The 21,884-nt window shown below is 34.4% G+C and overlaps 1 protein-coding gene across 1 annotated transcript in view; it reads left to right on the top strand.

The window, feature by feature from the left end:
- The window catches only part of PDGFC (platelet derived growth factor C), a 383,448-nt gene extending 367,089 nt beyond the window's left edge, over positions 1-16,359 (top strand). Inside the window, exons 4-6 of the mRNA XM_007943979.2 lie at positions 5,870-6,077; positions 12,202-12,419; positions 16,243-16,359. Coding sequence (XP_007942170.1) covers positions 5,870-6,077; positions 12,202-12,419; positions 16,243-16,359 — 543 coding nt within the window. The remainder of the gene's footprint in view (positions 1-5,869; positions 6,078-12,201; positions 12,420-16,242) is intronic.
- The last annotated feature ends 5,525 nt before the right edge of the window (positions 16,360-21,884 follow it).

Below are 21,884 nucleotides of genomic sequence, written 5' to 3'. Positions count from 1 at the left end.
AAGATGGGGCAATCTACTTCCATAGTGATACTGCCTCGGAAACCCAAGGAGGGGTCGCTATGAGTCAGGTCTGACTCGACGGCACATAACAACAACATAGGTAGTAAATTGAAAAGTTCATGATACCATGGGTTTGAGAACTTTTTAAAATCAGTCCTCTAAGTATGAACCCATTTCTCCTTCTAACTTTCTTTTAGAACCACACTGATTCCATTCTTAAGCTAGTTATCCCTTTTAGGGATATATGGATTCTTAAAACTCAGGATAAACATATATGCACTTGCAGGACAAAAGCATATCAATATAGAATTATGTTAGTTGTGTGAGATAGTGATGTTTGCCGAAACTGACTGGTAATCAAAATCAGCAGGAGGCTTAAAAAATATGAGCTCTTTCAGCCCCACCCTAGAATTAGTACGTGCTGTGTTGCATTTTTTATGCTTTCCATATAATTCTCCTGAAGCTGGTGTTGGATTTTTTGTGTATCTGAAAGTGTCATGTTGTTGTGTGCCATCAAGTCAATTCCAACTCAGTGACCTTACAGTACACAGTAGAACTACATTATAGGATTTCCTAGGCTGTGGTCTTTATGGGAGCTTATTTCCAGGTCTTTTAACCCATGGAGCTGCTGGTGGGCTCTAACCGTAGACCTTTTGGTTTACAACTGAACGCTTAACCATTGTACCACCAGGGATCCTTGAAAGTGGCAGAATTCTTACATTTTAAAGCTAGGAGAAACTTAACTACCGTGTTTTACAGAGAAGGAGACTGAGGCACAGAGAGGTTACACTATTTGCCCAAATTCTGTATGAGCAGCACCAGAATTAAGAGTCCAGGTGCCTTGACTCCTGACCACTTTTTTTCTCTCATCCCATGACAACCATTTGGAGTACTTTCACCAGGGAATTTAGAAGACTTCATTTTGTATGGAATCCATAGCATGTAGAGCTGACATTTGACAGGTCACTTTGTTACACAGAGATTTGACATCCTTTTTATGACTTCTTCACAAATCTATCTATCCAAAATAATACACCTAAAATATTACACCACTGCCCAGCAGTTAATGAACATTTTGCAGTGGCTTACAAAAGTAGGAGTTTTGATTTTGTTGTCTACAGTATGGAACACCAAGAAACCCTGCAGCCCATTGCTGCTCTTTTTCATCCACTAAATAGTCTTAGGGCAGCCCATAGCATAGTAAAAGTATTTATACTTTGATGGTGACTAAAAGAATAGAAACTGAGGATGTGCAAATCTAATTCAAGTCAGGAGACTTTTCACTAACTAGTTTATACAGTCCAGTTGTAAGATTTTTTAGATAGCAAAATTACTAGAATTTTTTAGACACTGAGTTTAGAGAAAAGGCTATTAGCCCAAACAGTAGAGTTTTGTTCAGGGAAAAATTAAAACTTCAAAAATGAGAAGACAATTTTTCCTTTTAACTTCTTTTTCCTATTGCTCTCCATTTTCCCTGCAAGAAACTTTAGCCAACATAGAAAAGGAGAATTTCAAAAAAATTAATAAGTTGGCTGTCCCTATATCCAGTGGATGGAGTGAGTAGTGATGAGAAACCCCTTAAATAGTGCTTCCTCTGTTCTGTTCAGGAATAGTTCTTTAATTTCAGGGAAAGCATGTTGATCCTAAACCCTACACTCTCCATTTTTGGAGTGGGGTCTATTTATTGTGTTGGGGGGCATGTGTGAGAGGGGTGATGTTACAATCTTTTAAAATTGATTTTATTTTAAATAGTGAAGATATTGAAGATTTATAACACTAACCAATATAAACATAGCATAACATATGCCAGGATGTTTTCCTCCTAACCTTCATTATTTGAAGAGATTGATATTCTAATAGTTCCTTGGACTCAAGGTATGTATATTTTATCTGTCCGATATTATGGGATTATTTTTGTTTTCCTTGTTTTATATTAACTTTTTGAACATTATCTCAGAAATTTTTATTTCAGTTGAAATTATTCACTGCTTGAGAAGGAATGTTCTATTCAGAGGGTCTCCAGGAGACTCGAAAGCAAAATAAGCCAACTCACTCTCGGATTATGGTCTAATTGAAAATAGGCTAAACAATAATTTTGTATCATGTATAAAATACACATCTACACTAAGGCATTTTTGTTAGTATGTATTATTTATGTATGTATACATGTATGTATATATATTATATTTTCTGTCAGTAATTTACTGTCTTCATGCAGATTATGAAATTTTATGTTTATATCATCATAGTTATGAGTAATTTTTAATTATTTTTTCCATATTACTGACTATTTAAACATTATTTCATATGAATATATAAATTTTGACATATTTCTTAAGTTTGCAAAAAAAAAATACATTAAAATTTTAATCAGTATGGGCCACTTTGGTTAAATTCAAACTGAAAACCTGTGTTGAATATTTATTTATTTATATAAACAGTACTGTTTCAATACACATAAACAGGCAGAATCATAATATGCTATACAAAGCTTTCTGTGCTGCTTGGCCTATTAAAGTACTGTGAGTGAATAGAGGGAGCTCTGGTGGCATAATGCTTAAGGCATTTGCTAACCAGAAGTCTGGCAGTTCAAACCCACCAGCCACTCCTCGAAAGGAAGATTGGGCAATCTACTTCCATAGAGATACCACCTTGGAAACCCAAGGAGGGGTCGCTATGAGTTGAATCAACTCACTGGCAGTGAGTTTGTTTTTTTTTGATTGGGTGAATAGAAAGGTATTCAATTTGTTCTATGCTGTAAAGTTGAGCAGTCCAATTGGTAGAGCAAAACCACCTTAAAATAATTGCAAAAATCCTAATTCTAATATTTTAGCCTCTGTCATTATAAAAAACTAGGTCTTTAAAATGAAACTGAAATTGGTATGATACAAGGCTGTTACATTCATGTCTACATATTATGCTCTATAAGAATGGCCTCCGGTGAGCAAGAAATTCTGCATTCACAAAGCAACAAGCCCTAACAAAGGGTGTGCCCACCAGAGAAAGGTGTTCCATTTCCTAATTTACAGGGCAGCTTCTCATTGCCAAGCCATTTGCCTACAGTGCTGTGTCCACCAAGAAAGCCCATCTTCTTCACACTGACACAATAGAGATATATAGACCTGTGATCATGTTACTTTTGGGGAAGATTTCATGGATGAATTAGGTTTCAAAAAGGACCATTATAATTGGTAACAATTTATTATGAGGATCACAGGAGAGTGAGAGCCTTGCCTATAGAGAAGGGACAGCATCATCAATATGGATAGAGGAAGAAAGTGTGAGATGAATATGACATGAGCAGGAGTTCTTGAACAAGTTAGATTGATTGGAAGAAAAAGAATAGATGGAAAGGATAGCCAAATATAGACTGTGAGGTTATGCTTAAGGAATTTATATTTTATCTTCCAGATGAGAGATCACTATAGATGTTTGAGCACATCCATCATATGATAAATGATACCTTATTTTAGATAGAGTAACCTAAGGTTATACAGCATAAAGTAAGAGGAGAACAGAAAGACTGAAGGCAAGGAGACGAGGTTCAAAGCTACTATATACAGTTCAAGGTTTTCAGTATTTAGCCCAGGATCCAGGTATTGAGGATTAAAAAAAAAAAATCCAATGTGATAATGTTTATTATGATAAATTTTATTGTTTTTATCTGCTTCCAAAAGGAATCAATATATGTAATAGAAGATGTTGAAAATATAGATATTATTGTTGTTGTTATGTGCCATCGAATTGGACCCAACTCATAGTGACCCGTCCTTGGGTTTCCTAGGCAGTATCACTATGGAAGTAGATTGCCCCATCTTCCTTCTGAGGAGTGGCTGGTGTGTTTGAACCACCAGCCTTCTGGTTAGCAGTCAAGTGCCTTAGGCACTACGCTAGAAAATTCTCATATAAGCCATTGACATTTCAGTTGATTTCTTTGTTTTATTTCAATTTATACATGTTTGAATCATAGTTTATATTAAAGTTATATTTATATAGCTTGGCTTCTGTCATTTACTATATTGTAAGCCTTTCTTTTCTTATTAAAAGTTCCCAGAGGACCTCATTTGTAATGATTGCACACTATTTAAGAATACAGTATAATTAACTATTCCACTATTATAAATTTAGATTGCTCCCTGTTCATTGTAATTATCAAAACTATTATAATGAACACTAACCATATATTATGCCATGCTCTTCCTCTACCTCCTTCTGCACAAAGCATAAGTAAAGAGGTTGCACATTAGTTTATGTATATATTTTGCCTCTTTCCATTTCAACTCTGATCTACCAATCCTTACCCTTAGCCTATTTTAAAAATTGGGGGCAGGGGTTGTTTACAAATTTATAAAAGCTCCAATCATATAAAAGATATTAGAACTTTCTCAATTTTATTGAAATTATTGTCCTATCTTGTTGCTTCCATATAGTTGTATAATGTGCTTTAATCCATTCCCTTATATATATATGATTTGGAGTCCCTGGGTGGTACACACATTTAAAGAACTCAGCTCCTAATCAAAAGATTGTCAGTTCCAGAGATTCCACTCTCCCCAGAGGTGCCTTGGAAGAAAAGCTTGGCAATTCACTTCCAAAAAAATCAGCCATTAAAAAGTCAATGGTGCCAGTTCTACACAGGCATATATGAGGTCACCAAGAGTTGGAAGTGGTTCATTTGCATCCAAGTTGTTTCCAAATTTTCTCTATTCCAAACAGTGCTGCATTGAATACCCTTGCGAGTCTTTCCACATGCACAAAATTAAGAATGTAAAGTTCAAAATTGAATCATTGGGACATATAATGTGTAAATCTCCAACTCCAGTATCCCATGCCCATCAATTATGTCAACTAAAGTGTTGTGCCAATTTACATTAAATCCTGCAGGCAGAGTAGAAAATTCCAGTTTACTCACATATTGGCAATCCTTTTTCAAAAATACTTGCCAATATTATGTATGTGCAATGATGTGTCATTATTTTGTGAGGGAAGTAATTTCTCAGTTTTGTTTTGCATTTCTCTGATTACAAATGCAATCTGTCATGTTTTCAAATTTGTATTGACCATTCAAGCTTCCGGTCTGGAACTTGCCTTTTTTGTCTATTAAGTTGTTATCTTTTATATATCTATGTATTTGTGTGTGTGTGTGTGTGTGTATTCTGGATAGTAAGTAGTCCTCTGACAGTTATCTAGTTGGTCAAGGTATTCTCCCAGTGTCTCCTCATCTTTTAACCTTGTTTATTAGGTCTTTTATATGTATAAAAAATATTTTTGGTAAAATTATCAAATTTATCCTTTATGTTTTGGCTGTTATCCATTTTGATTAGCATATTTTTCTCCAAAATCAAAGGATTTTTTACCTATATTTTGTTCTAGTTCTTTGAGTCATTTTATATTAAAGTTGAAATTCATTTGATCCTTATTTGCATAACTACCAAATAATTTCCCAGACTGAGAAAACTGAAAAGTAGAAAACAGAAGAAAAATTTGGTAAACTGGATATATACCTATATAGGTAAATCAGTAGTTACCTACACACACACACACACACACACATTGACACACTGTATATTCATAATTGAATCCTGATGACATCTTCATATTTTACTTTAAGCAATGGCTACTTTAAGCAATAGATATCCATATCCACCATGGTTTGCAGTAAGGAAAGTTTACTGTTTTTCTCATTGACTTCTTAGAATATCCAGCAGAATTCACCTACATGAACTCCTGGCAAAATAACCACTGCTAACTCGGGTTGCACTTCCACTTCCCCTATATGTTTCTGCCTTAAGCTACCTAATTAGTGCCTAAGTCCAGGAATACTTTGTTATTTTTAAAACAGTTAATATAAGACTCATTTTACTTTCAGCAATTCACAGAAGCTGTGAGTCCTTCAGTGTTACCTCCTTCAGCTTTGCCGCTGGACCTGCTTAATAATGCTATTACTGCCTTTAGTACCTTGGAAGACCTTATTCGGTATCTTGAACCAGATAGATGGCAGTTGGACTTAGAAGACCTATATAGGCCAACTTGGCAACTTCTTGGCAAGGCTTTTGTTTTTGGAAGAAAATCTAGAGGTAAGCACTCTCTTCAGACTAGAACCTCATTTAGTTCTCTTAGTAGCTAGTGTTTCAGATTCTTCCGCCATAGCTTCTGAATAGAACAGTTTAAAATTCTTCAGTGATATAGTTGAATTATCTACTTTGGCAGTCATTTCAGCATATCTGCATATCCAATAAGTATTCATAGAAAAAAGAGCCACTTAATTATAAGTCAGTGAGTTTGGAAGATTAAAAGATGTACTTTTGCTGAAAATACCTGTTTTTCCTTTTCTTCAAAAATATTTTCAAAAATATCAGTTTTATGAAGTCTTCTGTAAGAATGATTCTCATGAGAATCATTGTTAATCATTGTTAACTCAGACTAATATTTTAGGTATATTGTTTTAAAACTCACGAGAATGATCATAGATGCAAAACAGATTTGAGGCTGGAAAAGGGAGAAGTTCTATAAAAATCATTAAGGACCATATCTCCCATGTGTCAGAGTTATATCAATTTCCATTTCCTAAGCCTAGCAACATTTCTAAATATTATGAAAAACAGGAATTATAAAATAGTACAACACAAAATAAAATTCATTGTTGCCAAAATTGAATTCAAAGCAAGAAAGTGATGACATAGAGAAAAACCATACAATGATAATTTTTCTCCCTATAAATTTGCTTCTGAAATTATTACTTTTGCAAATATGTACATTATACTTAATTCTACATAGTCAAGACGTTGGGAATAATGTTAATCATTTTTCTATAAGATCATCTAATATTCCTAGTAATAATAGTATTGGAAAGCATTCTTATCAGACACAAATGAAAATGTAACACAAATAAGTGAATAATTATAACACACTCCAAAACTTTGTTTCAGTCTGCCAGAAACTTTGAGATCCACCCATGATCATTTTAAAGACTAAAATGACAGCCTGGAAAATTTACATGGAATGTGTAACATTTAGTTAATTTGAGTCATTCACAAGGGCAGACCAGACTTGTTCTTCAAATCAAGTCAGAAAGAAATAGGATTCCTGTTCTTTCCTGTACTGAGTTTTGGCCCTTTTGAATATTGAGCTGTCATCTTAGCAGGTCGCGTTCAGACTTGCCCAACCTTGGTATTTTGCTATGCCAAAAGACATAGTATCCTTTCGGTGATATTTGGAATTGGTATTCAAGCCTATGGGTAGCTGAATCTTGTCTAGATGCTGAAAGCTGTTACATATTTACAAGATTTGATCTTGATAAATAACTTGGGCAAATCTACTGCAAAAGATTTCTTTAAAGTGTTAAAAAGCAAAGATGTCACTTTGAGGACTCAGGTATACCTGACCAACCCATGATATTTTCATTCACCTCATATGCAAGTGATAGCTGGATAATGAATAAGGAAGGCCAAAGAAAGATTGATGTCTTTTAATTATGGCGTTGGTGAAGAATATTGAATATGCCATGGACTGCCAGAAGAACAAACCCATCTGTTTTGGGAGATGTACAGCCAGAATGCTCCTTAAAAGGGAGGATGGTGAAAATTTGTCTCATGTACTTTGAACATGTTATCATGAGACTAGTCTCTGGAGAAGGACATTATGCTTGGTAAAATAAAAGTTCACCAAAAAAGGGGAAGACCTTCAGTGAGATGGATTAACACAATGGCTGAAACAGTGAGCTCAAACACAGCAACGATTGTGAGGTTGACAAAGGACTGGTCAGTGTTTTGTTCTGTTATACATAGAGTCACTAAGAGTCAGAACCAACTCAAAGGCACCTAACAACAAATAGCTTGATCAGTAACATACAGATACCACTTCCCTTCCCTCCTACTTAGGAACAGGAGAATGATGATCTGTAAGGCTAACTGAAAAACCCATGAATAGAGCCCTTGTTAGCAAATTTGAAGTTTATTATCATGTAGATCTGTAAGAAGTAGTGGGAGTGAAAACGTTCTAAGCTCAGATATAGCTTTTTGACAGCTGATTTCTGGATCCAAGCCTAAAAACTTCCCTTGTAGCTATGTCTTTAGGCATAAAGCTCTATGCATAGCACTCAGTGAAGGTTTGGCCTGAGTTTAGCATGGATTTAAAAGTATCCAACACTGAACCAGATCCTTCAAATATTCATTTAACACTTTCCAAATTGAAGCACTCTGCAGTTTGCCAGAACTATTAACATTTTAAGTGAACAGTAAGTGTGAGAAAAGCAGTGTATATTTTTGGAAGCTTACATAAACTAAAATGCAGGTGTGGGATAACATCTATATAGACAAAACCAACTCCCTGCATGAAAGTCTACAAAGGAATGAAAGTAAAACTTCTAAAAGCTTCTAATTAGACATTGAAATCTATAGATTTTCCACTGAATAAACATATCATAGTGTTACCACATTCAGCTTACAAAGACCACCCTCAGATTGCATTTCAGTATTAGAAATTCTGTGGACTATCTTAAAAAATTAACAGCTCACAAAGTAAAAACTATTCTAGTTTTTTAAAATCAGTATTACCATTTTGCAAAAACTTACAATATTTAATGAATCTGAATAAGAAAATATATGCTAAAAAATAAGTTTCCTGGGTGATGTGTTCAAAGCCATCATTTTTAGAAAAACAAACTAATACATATGTCTAAAGAATCATTATGTCTAAAGAGGCAATAAGGATTCTGAAGGCTAAGTTTTATTCCTATAATAATATAGTTAAATTATAAAAATATATTTGGAACAGAAATTTTATTTCTCTTTTTTTAAAATATAGACATTCAAATATCTGAACAATGATTGTAGATTTTATGATATAAGATTATCTTCACATGTCTTATTTTGGTGATATGTATGTGAATTTGAAGCCTTCAAAATGGGAAGCACAAATTTCAAAATGATGTGCCAAATATAAAATCCTTAATTGTATTTTTCCTCACATTATGGTCTGCATTAGTGCTTTTTTGTTTCTTTCCTTTCTCTTTCTTCCTATGGTTCACTGGTTTTCATTCATATCTTGCTACCACAGTAAAAGAAAAAGAAAAAAACACTGCATTTTCTAAGTCAGATTTAACTAGTACTTAAAAAGGACTTTTGACTTTTGTGTCAAACATGATAAATGAATGGAAGCCAACTTGAAAGTGTGTTTAAATTTTCACATTGTAGCAGGTATCATAACTTGCTTCACTTGGGAAATCTATCTAACCTTTTATTATGGTTAAGTAAACATTTTAAAGCAAACATATACAGTCTCATTTTCTAGGTTCATGAAATAGTGTGTAAAACTATTTGAGGTAGATGACTACCTTTTGAAGCCTAAGAGCTTCAATCACATTCTAAAGAAGTATAAATCTTAAACAAGCTTTGAAAATTTTGGCAATGGGTTTTTCCTGTGTGTATGCATGTATGAGTGCATGCATGTGCACTTTCTCCACCTCCATGCCATACTAATTTTAAGAGAAACAATTCAAATAAGCTCACATATTGTTGTTACATGCCATCGAGTTTTAAGAGAAACAATTCAAATAAGCTCACATATAGCTTTACAAAAATATGAGGAAATGTGTGTAAAGTGCTACTATTTCAGCAAAATGAAATCAGGTAATATATGTAATATTGTTGAATTATCTCATTAATTTTATAAATTCTTCATTTCATGGTATTCAAAAAAAAGAACCTATTTGTTTTGGTTCTCTGGTGTTGGCTCTAACAGAAAATACCACAAATAGGATGGCTTTAACAAACAAGAGTTTATTCTCTTACAGTTTGTGAGGCTAGAAGTCCGAGTTCAAGTGCCAGCTCTAAGGGCTGGGTGAAGGTCCCTCCGCTTTGGGCTTAAGCTCTGCATCTTGCTCCTGGCCACTGTAGCTGGAGGCATCTCTTAACTCAGGCATCTGCTGGCTGCTGAGGCTCACAAACACTCGTTCACCAAGTAAAATGGCACAGTCCAAAGATTATCAAGCAATATAGCAGGTCACTAGTTCAAGTCTAGAAACAGTCCCAAGATCGGCAAACAACATGGCAGACCACTCACTGATGACTCAGACAAATGCAGGATCCAGATGTGCCAAGAAGCTGGAGACCTTTCTCAAACCTTCTTATTACATACTGGAAGAAGACCACATCCTTACTCAGCTGCTCGTAGTAGATTCTACCATGGAGTTAATTATCAGTCTATCACAGGAAGTAACTACCTATAGCTGCCCAGCCACTCAATACTAGGGCCCAGCCAAGATGACATACAACCTTAACTATCACACCATTTGTTCTTAAATATTTAAAAACTTTACCTTCATAGGGTCATTCTTCAGATGAAAAATAACTAGATAATCTGATAGGATACATTTCCTATAAGGAAAAAATAATTTTTTAGCTGAGGAAGTTGTTGAAATGGGCTGATTGAATTAACCTTTCCTTGGTGATTTCCTGTACTTGATGCAAGTGTTGGCATACCATCTAGTTACATGAGTTTATCATTTAAAATCACATGTACATAATTCATAATATGTTCCTTCAAAATAAATTGGCTCCCTTTGACATTTTAGAAAAACTTGATCACATACAGAAATGTCATGTAGTGAAGAAAACATGCATTTGTTTCTTAAATACCTTACTTTTTAATTATTTAAAATATTAGTACTTAATTTTTAAAATTAGATCATGTAGTGATTATTCCTGCCTTGGAAACCCAAGGATGGGTCACTATGAGTCAGATCCAACTTGATCACAGTGAGTTTGGTTTGGTTTAGTGATTATTATTTGTAACTAGTTTTTGCCAGAAAATACTATTTTCTTTCTTTCTAATCATGTTTCTAATGATTAAAATATTATTGAAATGTTTTTAGCCAGATATATTTAAGATATATTTTAGTTAATATTCCTAAATTAAAAAGCAAAACAACAACAACAAAAAAAACTCTATTCTTAGAAAAAAAAAATACTGAGAAATCCTGAAGAGTTAAGACATTATCAATCACCCTTAAATTTCACTGGAATATTTTATTTGAATATTTCTAGAAAAAAAAAAAAAAAGACACTGTTGTTTAGAAGTTTTTGCCCTAATAATAATTAACTCCTCTTCATATGTTATGTATAAATTCACATATAACATAACATGCTATTTTGATATAATTTTCCTGAGGCAATATCATTTTGTAGTTAAAAACAAATGGTTCTTTGAGGATTTACTTAGACAATCTGATGAAAGGATATTTTGTTTGGTCTTCACAAATAGATATTCTTTTAAAGAATAAAGCACAGAACAGTTAACCAACTTGCTTAAAAGAATTGAGACAATGGTTATAAATTAAACAATTCCTTAGTTTTTCAGAAGTCGAAAGATAGAAATCTGAAGGAATCTAGTTAGTCTAAATTTCAAAGATCATAATCCTTAATAACCAGAAACAGTGCTTTTGAACAGTTACTGCTATTATAAATGTATATATATATAAAAATCATGGTCCACTCAACTGTCTTCAAAAATGGCATTTTCCTCATTCCCTTTTTATATTTTATGATTTATATTGCCATAAAGATTATAGAAAGTTAAGTTGACAAGTTTCTATTCATTACATGAGTTTATAATCCTTTTTAATCAAAGCATTCACCATTTTGCAATCTATTCTTCCATCTAATGCTCTACTTGTCTACTTTTTTACTAAGGTTAAAAGATGTAGCCCTCTTTTTCTCTGTAAATTTTTCTATTTATAGTTCTCAACTGTTTTATTGGCTCTATCCTTAATATTGCACAATGGCATCTCTTTATTGGTCACTAATTCATAATGAAGCTTTGTTTACTATAAAATAAAGTCCAATTTGCAAGTGTTACATCCCTAAAATCTAGTTAAAAGAAAAAGTAATATAAGGTCTGTTGTTCAGAATGGTGACATAGTGCCTAAGGCATTTGACTGCTAACCAGAATGCTGTAGGTTCAAACCTACCAGCCACTCCTCAGAAGGAAGGTAGGGCAATCTTCTTCCGTAGTGATAGCACCTCGGAAACCCAAGGAGGGGTCACTATGAGTCGGATCCGACTCAATAGCAGTGAGTTTTTTTTTTTTTTTTTTTTTAATTCAGTAAATTTCTAAATTTCTTTATGAAGAGAGTTAAATGAATGTATTCAACCTTAAAGTATGAAAACTTATTTTCCTTCACTTTTTTTTTATGCCATTTAGTGGTGGATCTGAACCTTCTAAAAGAGGAGGTAAGATTATACAGCTGCACTCCTCGTAACTTCTCAGTTTCCGTAAGGGAAGAACTAAAGAGAACGGATACCATTTTCTGGCCAGGTTGTCTTTTGGTTAAACGCTGTGGTGGAAACTGTGCCTGTTGTCTCCACAATTGCAATGAATGTCAATGTGTCCCAAGCAAAGTTACGAAAAAATACCATGAGGTAAGTATATGGTATCTTTTTCTATTTCCCTTGCATATTTTGTGTACTGAAAATAATAAAACAATGAATCTGAAATTCACTGTAGTCAGACAAAAGGGATGTGGCACACATGGGGAAAAAATCAGGGCTTAAAAATATTTTGTCTCCATTTTTTAAAATTAGGACACTTAACTGAAAATCCAAACTGAGGATTTAGAAAGCTTATCCTCTGATGGGTGAAGTTTTGATCTTTCACACACACATACATACACACACACAAAGTGTGTCCTTCTGCAGAGAAAAAAATAAATTGGTAAAGCTGTTCAACTTTTAACATTTTAAAATAGAAAGTAAAAATATTTTAAAGACAGAGATAAATGATTGTCTATTTTGGAGAAAGGAGAACTTTGATATTTGTTTTACTATTTGGGGGAGTGTGGGCACATAAATCCCAATAGGACGTACTCATAATTATACCAATCTTTCTTTTATTCATGATGCCCCAAATAGCATGTGAAACCTTTTACTGTTGCTTCACTCTTTTATATCTTTATCTCTAAAATTAGAGAAAATGTAATATTAAATTTAAATTAAATAGTAATTTTTGTTTCTTGGAGCTTATACACTCCAAATTTTCATTAGTGCTTGAATATCTCCAATTATTTCCTACCATCCCCTTATAAACAGCCAGCATTTTATAACATAAATCAGGAAGCAAGGCCTAAGAGTCAGCTTTAACTTTTACAAAAGGTTTACCTTATACTGAGACCACATCTTTCTTTCCATGACTTCATTTCTTTAATTTTTCTTCACTAAGTAAATAACAATACAGAATAATATCTACCTTATAAATAAAATGATTTTAACATGTATAAAGACATTACTGAAACCTAAGACATCAATTAGGTAATCTGAACATGCACAGTTTCATAAACTGCACTTTATATCACATGACTTTCATGCCCTTTACTATTATTGTATTGGCAGCTGGTGAAGTGGGAAAAGCCTTGGATTGTAGAAAAAAAGGCACCCTATCTACAGTCCTAGATCTAACATTAACTTGTGACTGTCTGTAAGATATTTAGCCTCTATAAAATAAGCATGTTGAATATGATGATCTTTCAGATTTTTCCTAGCTATGTTATTCTGTAACAATTTCTGGTAGTCTTTGGAAGGTAACTTCTAAAACTGAGGAGTCTGTGATTAAAAATAGTACTATTTGTTGTCATTACTTGTGTTCTACTTTCATTTTTACAGCATATGCTTTTAAAATTTCTTGTGCTGGGAACTGACTCTACTTCAATTTCAAAAACTAGATAGTCCTGAGCATGGTCGCTCCAAGGAGTCCAGGCAAGATGTGTCTAGAGGCCAACCTGGTTGATGCTGGGAATCTAGTCAAGAACAAACCCTTAATACTGTAGTTCTAAAACAGGAGTCTCAAATTAAAATGTCCTAAAGGCTAAGCAGATATTAATATTGCTCACTATAATATAAAAGGATGTGATGAGAAAATGACTTAAACTAGGGTAATCTTATCCCACTTAAACTCATTTTAATTTTGAAGTTTTAAAAAAGCATATCCTTACTAAGTAAAGTATATCTAGGGGCCTGATTTAGCCATCAAGTCTTGGATTTATAACCACTATAAGGAGCTCTGGTAGCACAGTGCCTAAGGCATTGGATTGCTAATCAGAAGGTTGGTGGTTCAAACCCACCAGCTGCTCCAAGGAAGGAGGATGGGGTAAACTACTTCTGTAAAGATTTACCACCTTGGAAACCCAATGAGGGTTGCTATGAGTCAAAATCCAGTTGGCAGTGATTTTCTTTCTTTCTTTTTTTTTTTTCTCTAAGAGCTAAGGAGCTCAGGTGGCATGGTAGATAAGGCATTTGGCTGTTAATCAGAAGGTTGGAGGTTCAAACCACCAGCTGTTCCACAGGAGGAAGATGAGGCAATCTACTTCCATAAAAATTTAGAGTCTTGGAAATCCAATAAGGGTCATAATTGACTCAATGTCAGTGAGCTTGGTTTTTGTTATTCTAAGAGATATAAACCCAGTGTAGTCATATTAGCTTTTCTAAAACAACCTTATCAAATACTAACCCCATATCATACTTGCAGTCAATTAAATCAATCTCAAGTTCAATCATATTCTGCACCATCTTTCTAAATAACTAGTTTTATGATTCTTCAGAAACTTGCTACAAAATATGCTAAATCTCTTTTCAGTCTCAAGTAAAACTGTTGTTTTTGGCAAGGCTATGAATACTATCTATAGATTCAATGGACTTTTTCCAGTTTGACATTAATCCATTATTTCCCAGCCTTTGGGTGGGATTGATTATAGATATATAAATATGTAAACACATATGCATACATATATGAACATATCCATTAATCTAATTATATAATCACCTGGTGCAAGTGTCTCACAAATACCTCTAATATATGCATGTGCATATATGTTACTATACAGTCATCTAATCCACAAAGCTCACAAATATCTCCAATAACTGTCATGTCCTAATCTTTAAAATATTTTGTGGAAATCACTAATAATTCTTATTAAGCCTACATACAGCAGTGTCACTTACCCTTTCTAAGCCTCTGTTCACTCATGTGTAAAATAAGGGTATAATTGTAAATTGCCCCATAGAATTCTCGTGACTTAAAGTATGTATTACTATAGTGTCTGGCAACCAGTAAGCATTCAAAAAATGTTAGCTGATTTTCCTCTGATATAACCAGCTACTTATTTTTAAAAAAGAAAAAGAAAAACCTTAAAGTAGACTGGTAAGAAGTCCATTTGGAGTCATTAAAACTCAGAAACTGTATCCTTCAGATGTTGTTCTATGAGTTTATCTGTGTCGCACAGAAAGCAGAAAAGCTAGACAACTTCCTATTTTTATGTGCTCTATTATCTGTTCAAAAGACAAACATAACACAATTTTTGTAACTTTATAATTTCTATTATAAGAACTAAAATTGAATACACTTAAATTGGTTGTGATTATCAATTATTTCAGTTAATCTTTTACAGAATATGTAAGTCTTCCCGTTTGTCACAGTGTTAAAAGGAAATATGTTATTATCAGTGTCAGTTTTACTGTACTGTTTATTAAAAATCCCAACTATCCAAACTGTAAATAACTTCATTTAATAGAGGCATTATTGTTCTTATTGCCAAAGTTCCTTATTCTGCACAGTAGGATCCAGCTGTAGAAAGTTAGCTGTGACCGAGGCTGATGTCTATGAAGTATATCTAATCCATCTCATCAAGTTTATAGAGGACTTGTAATGTAGCCAAGAAAATTAATGAGTGGCATAATTGAGCAAACTCAGCTGTGGAGTGATCAAGTTTCTTGCCACAGTCTTCCCATACTTAAATGTATTTCTTCAAATAGAAATATTAGTTAAACATATGAATGAATGAAGGAAACCAACAAACAGAGCAACTAATTGTGCATTAATAATTCCAAAATATTCAATCAAAATGAAGTTCTCTCTTGTGTAGTTAAATGAGAAAAATAAAGAAAATAGAGAATGAACAGAGCCTTCCAATGCAGACTGTTATCTATTCTGGGACAGTGCCCTTCCAAATTGTTGGTATGAGAATGGCCTCTTTTTGTGAAATAATGATGATAATTTATGATAGATTTTTATGAGTGAAAAAGGTGGGCATGTTTGTTTTACAATATTCTTTTTAGAAAAAAATTAATATGGTAAGCCTTTATTAGGCCTCATGATTTTTTTTTTTCTGAATTTTTTTTGTCTAAAATGTCGAATGTTATAGACATAAGGTGCATCAGTTGATTCTTAAAAGTGCCTTCCATTGTTCTCTTTCAGGTCCTTCAGTTGAGACCAAAGACTGGTGTCAGGGGATTGCACAAATCGTTCACTGACGTGGCCCTGGAGCACCACGAGGAGTGTGACTGTGTGTGCAGAGGTAACACGGGAGGATAACCACAGCACTGTGCTCAGCAGCCCCTCCCAGAGCAGTTCATTTACGTGGCTGATTCTCTTATAGAACTGACTGACACATTATCTCCATCCATAATCTCAGTTGTTTGCTTCGGGGACCTTTCATCTTCAGGATTTACAGTGTGTTCTAAAAGAGGAGACACGAAACGGGATTAGGAGTTGTGTGACAGTTCTTTTGAAAGGAGGCCCAAAGAACAGGAAAAAGGTCTTCAATTGTGGGGGAAAAAAATTGTATGTTGTAGATCACTAGCTAGTTACAGAGTTACCAGGTACCTATTAAGCTAGCTATGTTTTGTATTTCATTTCTCTTGGTAGGGCTTAGGTTAATGTCAGCACAGGAATAAACTGTATGTGCAAATGAGGACCTGAATCTGTTGCCTTGCTTAATTCTACAGCTCCATGTTCTGGGCCTAAAATCACAGAAATATGGAATTTTTGTCCTATAGTCACATTAATAAACCAGAATGTTCTATGTTCTACAAACTTGGATTTTACAAAGGAACTATGTTGCTATGAATTAAACTTAATTTGTGTTGTGCTAATAGGAAAGACTGGATATTTCCATATTTCTTATTAAAATCTGTACTGTTTAAAAGAAGAATACTACATTCGTGATTTGGAAGAGATAAACATGAAAAGAAGAGTGGCCTTATCTTCATTTTATCTATAACTTGGCTTATTTGTTTTATTGTGTACATTTTTATATTCTCCTTTTGACATTATAACTTTTTGCTTTTCTAATCTTGTTAAATATATCTATTTTTACCAAAGGTATTTAATATGCTTTTTTATTACAACCTAGATCAACTATTTTTTAGCTTGGTAAATTTTTCTAAACAGAATTCTTATAGCCAGAGGAACAAAGATGATATAAAAAATATTGTTACTCTGACAAAAATACATGTATTTCATCTATGTATGGTGCTAGAGCTTAGATTAATCTGCATTTTAAGATATTGAAGTGGGGAATCAAAAGAATTTGTAAGTTCCAAAGACCCTTCAAAAAGAATAAATTATAGCATCTTTCACCCCTATTATTGGACATGCAAATAAAAAGCAGTTTTTGGAATGCATATTCAGATCCAGTCATCACTATCTCCTAACTCTTTCTTTGGGAAATATGAGCCTAGCTCAGAAGACCATAAAGCACCTTGGAAAAAAGAGACTCGACAGCTTCCTAACAAAGCGTGCTCTGGTGTGCTGTAGGAACACATCCTATTTATTGTGATGTTGTGGTTTTTATTATCTTTAAACTCTGTTCCATACACTTGTATAAATACATGGATATTTTTATGTACAGAAGTATATCCTTTAACCAGTTCACTTATTGTACTCTTTGGCAATTGAAAAGAAAATCAGTAAAATACCTTGCTTGTAAAATGCTTAATATTGTGCTTAGGTTATGTGGTAACTATTTGAATTAAAAATTGTATTGAATCACCAAATAAAGGAATGAGGCTATGTGGGGATGAAACTGAGTGTGTGTGTGTGTGTGTGCACGCATGTCCACACACAATATTTGTCTCTTAAATGCCAAGAAACTGAAAATAATAAATTTAATGTTACCATAATTTTCATTATGAAAAAAATATGTCAATTGAACAAACAGGTAGAAAAAGAGGACATTTCCCTTGAAGCTTTCCGACATTTTCTGTTCAGTACATTTGAGTAGTGATTTTATTTCTCTCACTTGTCTTGATGCTGGCAAATTAAATTGCTATGGATTTGAAAATCATATGTGTTTATGAAATGATCAATGATCGATTTTATGGGTGTGTAAAACTAGGGGAAAAAACCAACAACCTGTAACCCTCTTCTCATATCTCCATTTTCAGTGCCAAATGCTAAGTCTGATTACATAAATTGTTTTGGTATATGTGTTCATGTATTTAAATACAACCCTTCAAGATGTAGATCCTCAATTTCAGATGTAGCCTTCTATGCAGGCTACCTTCTGAAATTTGTGCTGTCTAGGGCATGCTATCTACAGGTTATTTGGGCCTTTTCCAGGTAGTACCCTTTTTTGGTGCCTTTATGTCTTTCAATCCTATCCTATCCCCAACCACATGAAAAACAAATAAAATGAACATAGTTTCTCTGTCTTATTTCCTAACTTTTTTACAGTTTTGTCAGAGCCCTATAGAGGTTTACTTAACTATGTATGTATTTACATATATAAATACATATATATGTTATATGTATCTACATGCACACACATATATATATATATATATATATTATAGATATATATCTACAGATACATGTCTATCTATATATATAGAGAGAGAGATTAGATAGATAGATAGATAGATATCTACAGGAGCTCTGGTAGTGTTGTGTCTAAGGCACTTGACTACTAACCAGAAGGCCGGTGTTTCAAACCCACCAGCCACTCCTCAAAAGAATGATTGGGCAATCTACTTCCATAGTGATGCTATATAGATATCTATGTATGCAATAGGAGCTCTGGTAGCATAGTGGGTAAAGCACTTGACTGCTAACCAGAAGGCTGGCGGTTCAAACCCACCAGCCACTCCTTGGAAGGAAGGTTGGGCAATCCTACTTCCGTAGTGATACTGCCTCGGAAACCCAAGGAGGGGTCACTATGAGTCGGGGCCGACTTGACGGCACATAACAACAACAACAACAATGTATGCAATAATGGTGGTTCAGTGGTAGAATTCTCAACTTCCCAGTTACTGTACCTCAAATACAGCCACCATCTGTCTAGAAAGAAAGGCCTGGTGATATGCTTCTGAAAATCAGCCAATGAAAACCCTATAGATCTCAGCAGTCAGATCCCCAACCAAGCATGGGGATGACACAAGACCGGGCAACATTGCTTGACTTTGTGCGAGGGGTTTCCATGAGTTGGGGGCCAGCAACTACATATATATGAAATTGCATCTTAACCATTCTACTGAAAATGCAGCACAAGGTATTTCCCTGTTGGCTGTTTGCAACTCTCAGCATAGGAAAGATTATATTAAATCTTACAGTAATAGACTATTTAACAGTATGTAATTCAGTATTCATAACTGTGGAATAGAATACCTTCTTTCTTTTTCATTTTTTAATATTTATGTTTTATTTACTTATAAAATGTTAACAGCCAAAAAATTACACTTTAAAATTAGCAATTGCATGCACTGTTGCCAGTCAGTAAGCTGAAGTATTGGAGGGCTATCTGTTTTTCAATTATGCGCTCACTGAGTTTGCTGTGTATTTTACTAAAAATTGATCCATCAATGGCATATGTGTCCCTAATTTCTTAGAATTATAGAAATAATTGATTATTTTGACAACAAAGATTTATAGGCGATATTTATGGTTTCTTCCTTTCTCACTGAGTAATGGACTGTTTTTCCCAGTGTTTTGTTTGTTTGTTTGTTAAATATCAACATAAGACAGGTATTTGTGTCCATATTTTTCATTTCTACATTCCCTTCCTCATTTTATAGTCCTTGTATGTACTTTGAAAAGGTACAAATAACAAAGGGTTGACTACACTGAAAACATCCTTACCTGATCTTGTTATGCTAATTGCCTCAGTCTCTCCCCAGCATTTGCTTATGTTGTGATTTGGTTTAAGGAAAGGCAGAAACTGTTCTTGGCTGTTACCCAAAAGATTGGTGGTTTTAATTCACTCAGAGGCTCTATAGGAAAAATACCTGGCAATCTGCTGTGAAGAGTTCAGCCAAGAAAACCCTGTGGGGCAGTTCAGCTCCATCACTTGGGGTCCCATGAGTGGAGATTCAATTCAAGGACACCAAACAACAAGGACAATAACAACACTTCATGTAATTTCCTTACTTCCAAAAGGATTCTGATAGTTTGATCTATTTTAATTACTTAAATACAGCTGTAAATAATAGCTATCTTCATCCTTTACATTCATAAGAAGGAGTAGTATATCTGTGTAATAGACTACTTGCTTTACATCCTATTTCCCCTTTATGATCCATATGCTGTTAATCAGCAAGTCTCATTGATTTTGCCTTTTCAATCTCTCCTATCTGCGTACCTCTCAGTACCTGTAGTCTCAGCTCTAATTTAGACCCTCATCATTTCTCACACCAATTCTGAGACAAGTGCTTCTTTCTTTCTCAAAGTCTTTCTGTCTTCAGTGTCACTCTGCTCTGATCCATTCTCCACACCACTAACAGAAGGGTCCTTCAGACAATACTATTATATCATTTGATTAGAAAATTTAAAATTAAAGCTCATGAGATTAATTTTTAATTATTTGCATGTCCTGCAATATCCTTCATAATTTCATTGAAAATCAGCCATTAAAAACTCTATAGAGCTCAGCAGTCAGATCCCCTACCGAGCATGAGGATGACACAGGACCAGGCAACATTGCTTGACTTTGTGCATGGGGTTTCCATGGGTTGGGGGCCAGCCACTGCATATATATGAAATTGCATATATATGAAATCTACTCATTTTGCCTAATAAGCCTACAGCTATAATGAGTACTAATAACAGTTGCCATCAAGTTGACTCTAACTCATGGAGACCTCACATTGTGTCTGAGTAGAATTGTATGCCATAGAGATTTCAATGGCTGATTTTTTGGGAAGTAGATCACCAGATTTTTCTTCTGGGCACCCTGGGCTGACTTGAACCTCCCACCTTTAGGTTAGCAGCCAAATGCATTCAACATTCGCACTATTCAGAGATTTCTAGTTTTCTGAAAATATGATATTCCTTCACCTCCCTATGCTGACACACGCGCTATGCTTTCTTTTTTTGAGCACTGTTCCTACGCTTGCCTACCTCAATAATTTCCTCTTGAGTTTCAACTCAAATGCTGCTCCTCAGTGAAGCTTTCTCATCTTCATTTTACCAGCAGCCTTAGGCACCACTTCCCCTGTGCTCTCAGGAATATCCCAGTTATAAATATTGTCATATTATATTTTTCTGGCCTTGTTTTTGATTTTCCATTAGACCCCCTTGAAAGGTGCATGTGATTTATAAAGGAGTCTGACAGAGTCTAAAAGTTGTATGTGATTTATAAAATCTTAAAAAAGTCTAATGGAATACCTATACATATTGCCATCAAGTTGATTCTAACTCATAGTGACTCTACGGGACAGAGTAAAACTGCCCCATAGGATGTCCAAGGACGTCATCTTTATGGAAGCAGACTATTGCATCTTTTTTTTTTTTTTTTCCAGTGGAGCTGCTGGTGGACCTTTCAGTTAGCAGCCGAGAATTTAACCACTGTGCCATCAGGGCTCCTTATAGGATTCCTAGCAAGTGGTATCACCTTCTATCCCCAGTGCTTAGTGTCTTAGTACCTAGTGCTGACATAGCAAAAAATATAAATGGTTGGCCTTAAGAAACAGAAATGTTTTGTCTTACACCTCAAGAGGTGAGAAGTCCAAATTCAGGTCATTGGCTCTAGGGAAAGTCTGTCTTGTCTCTTTCAGCTTTTACTAACTGTCTACAATCCAGGGTATTCCAGGGCTTGTAGATACATCTGTCCCCATTGTCACATA

The sequence above is a fragment of the Orycteropus afer genome, unplaced genomic scaffold, assembly GCF_000298275.1.
Source record: "Orycteropus afer afer isolate SDZICR_OR568_19922 unplaced genomic scaffold, OryAfe1.0 scaffold00116, whole genome shotgun sequence".
Lineage (NCBI taxonomy): Eukaryota > Metazoa > Chordata > Mammalia > Tubulidentata > Orycteropodidae > Orycteropus > Orycteropus afer.
This window is presented reverse-complemented; position numbering and strand designations above follow the sequence as displayed.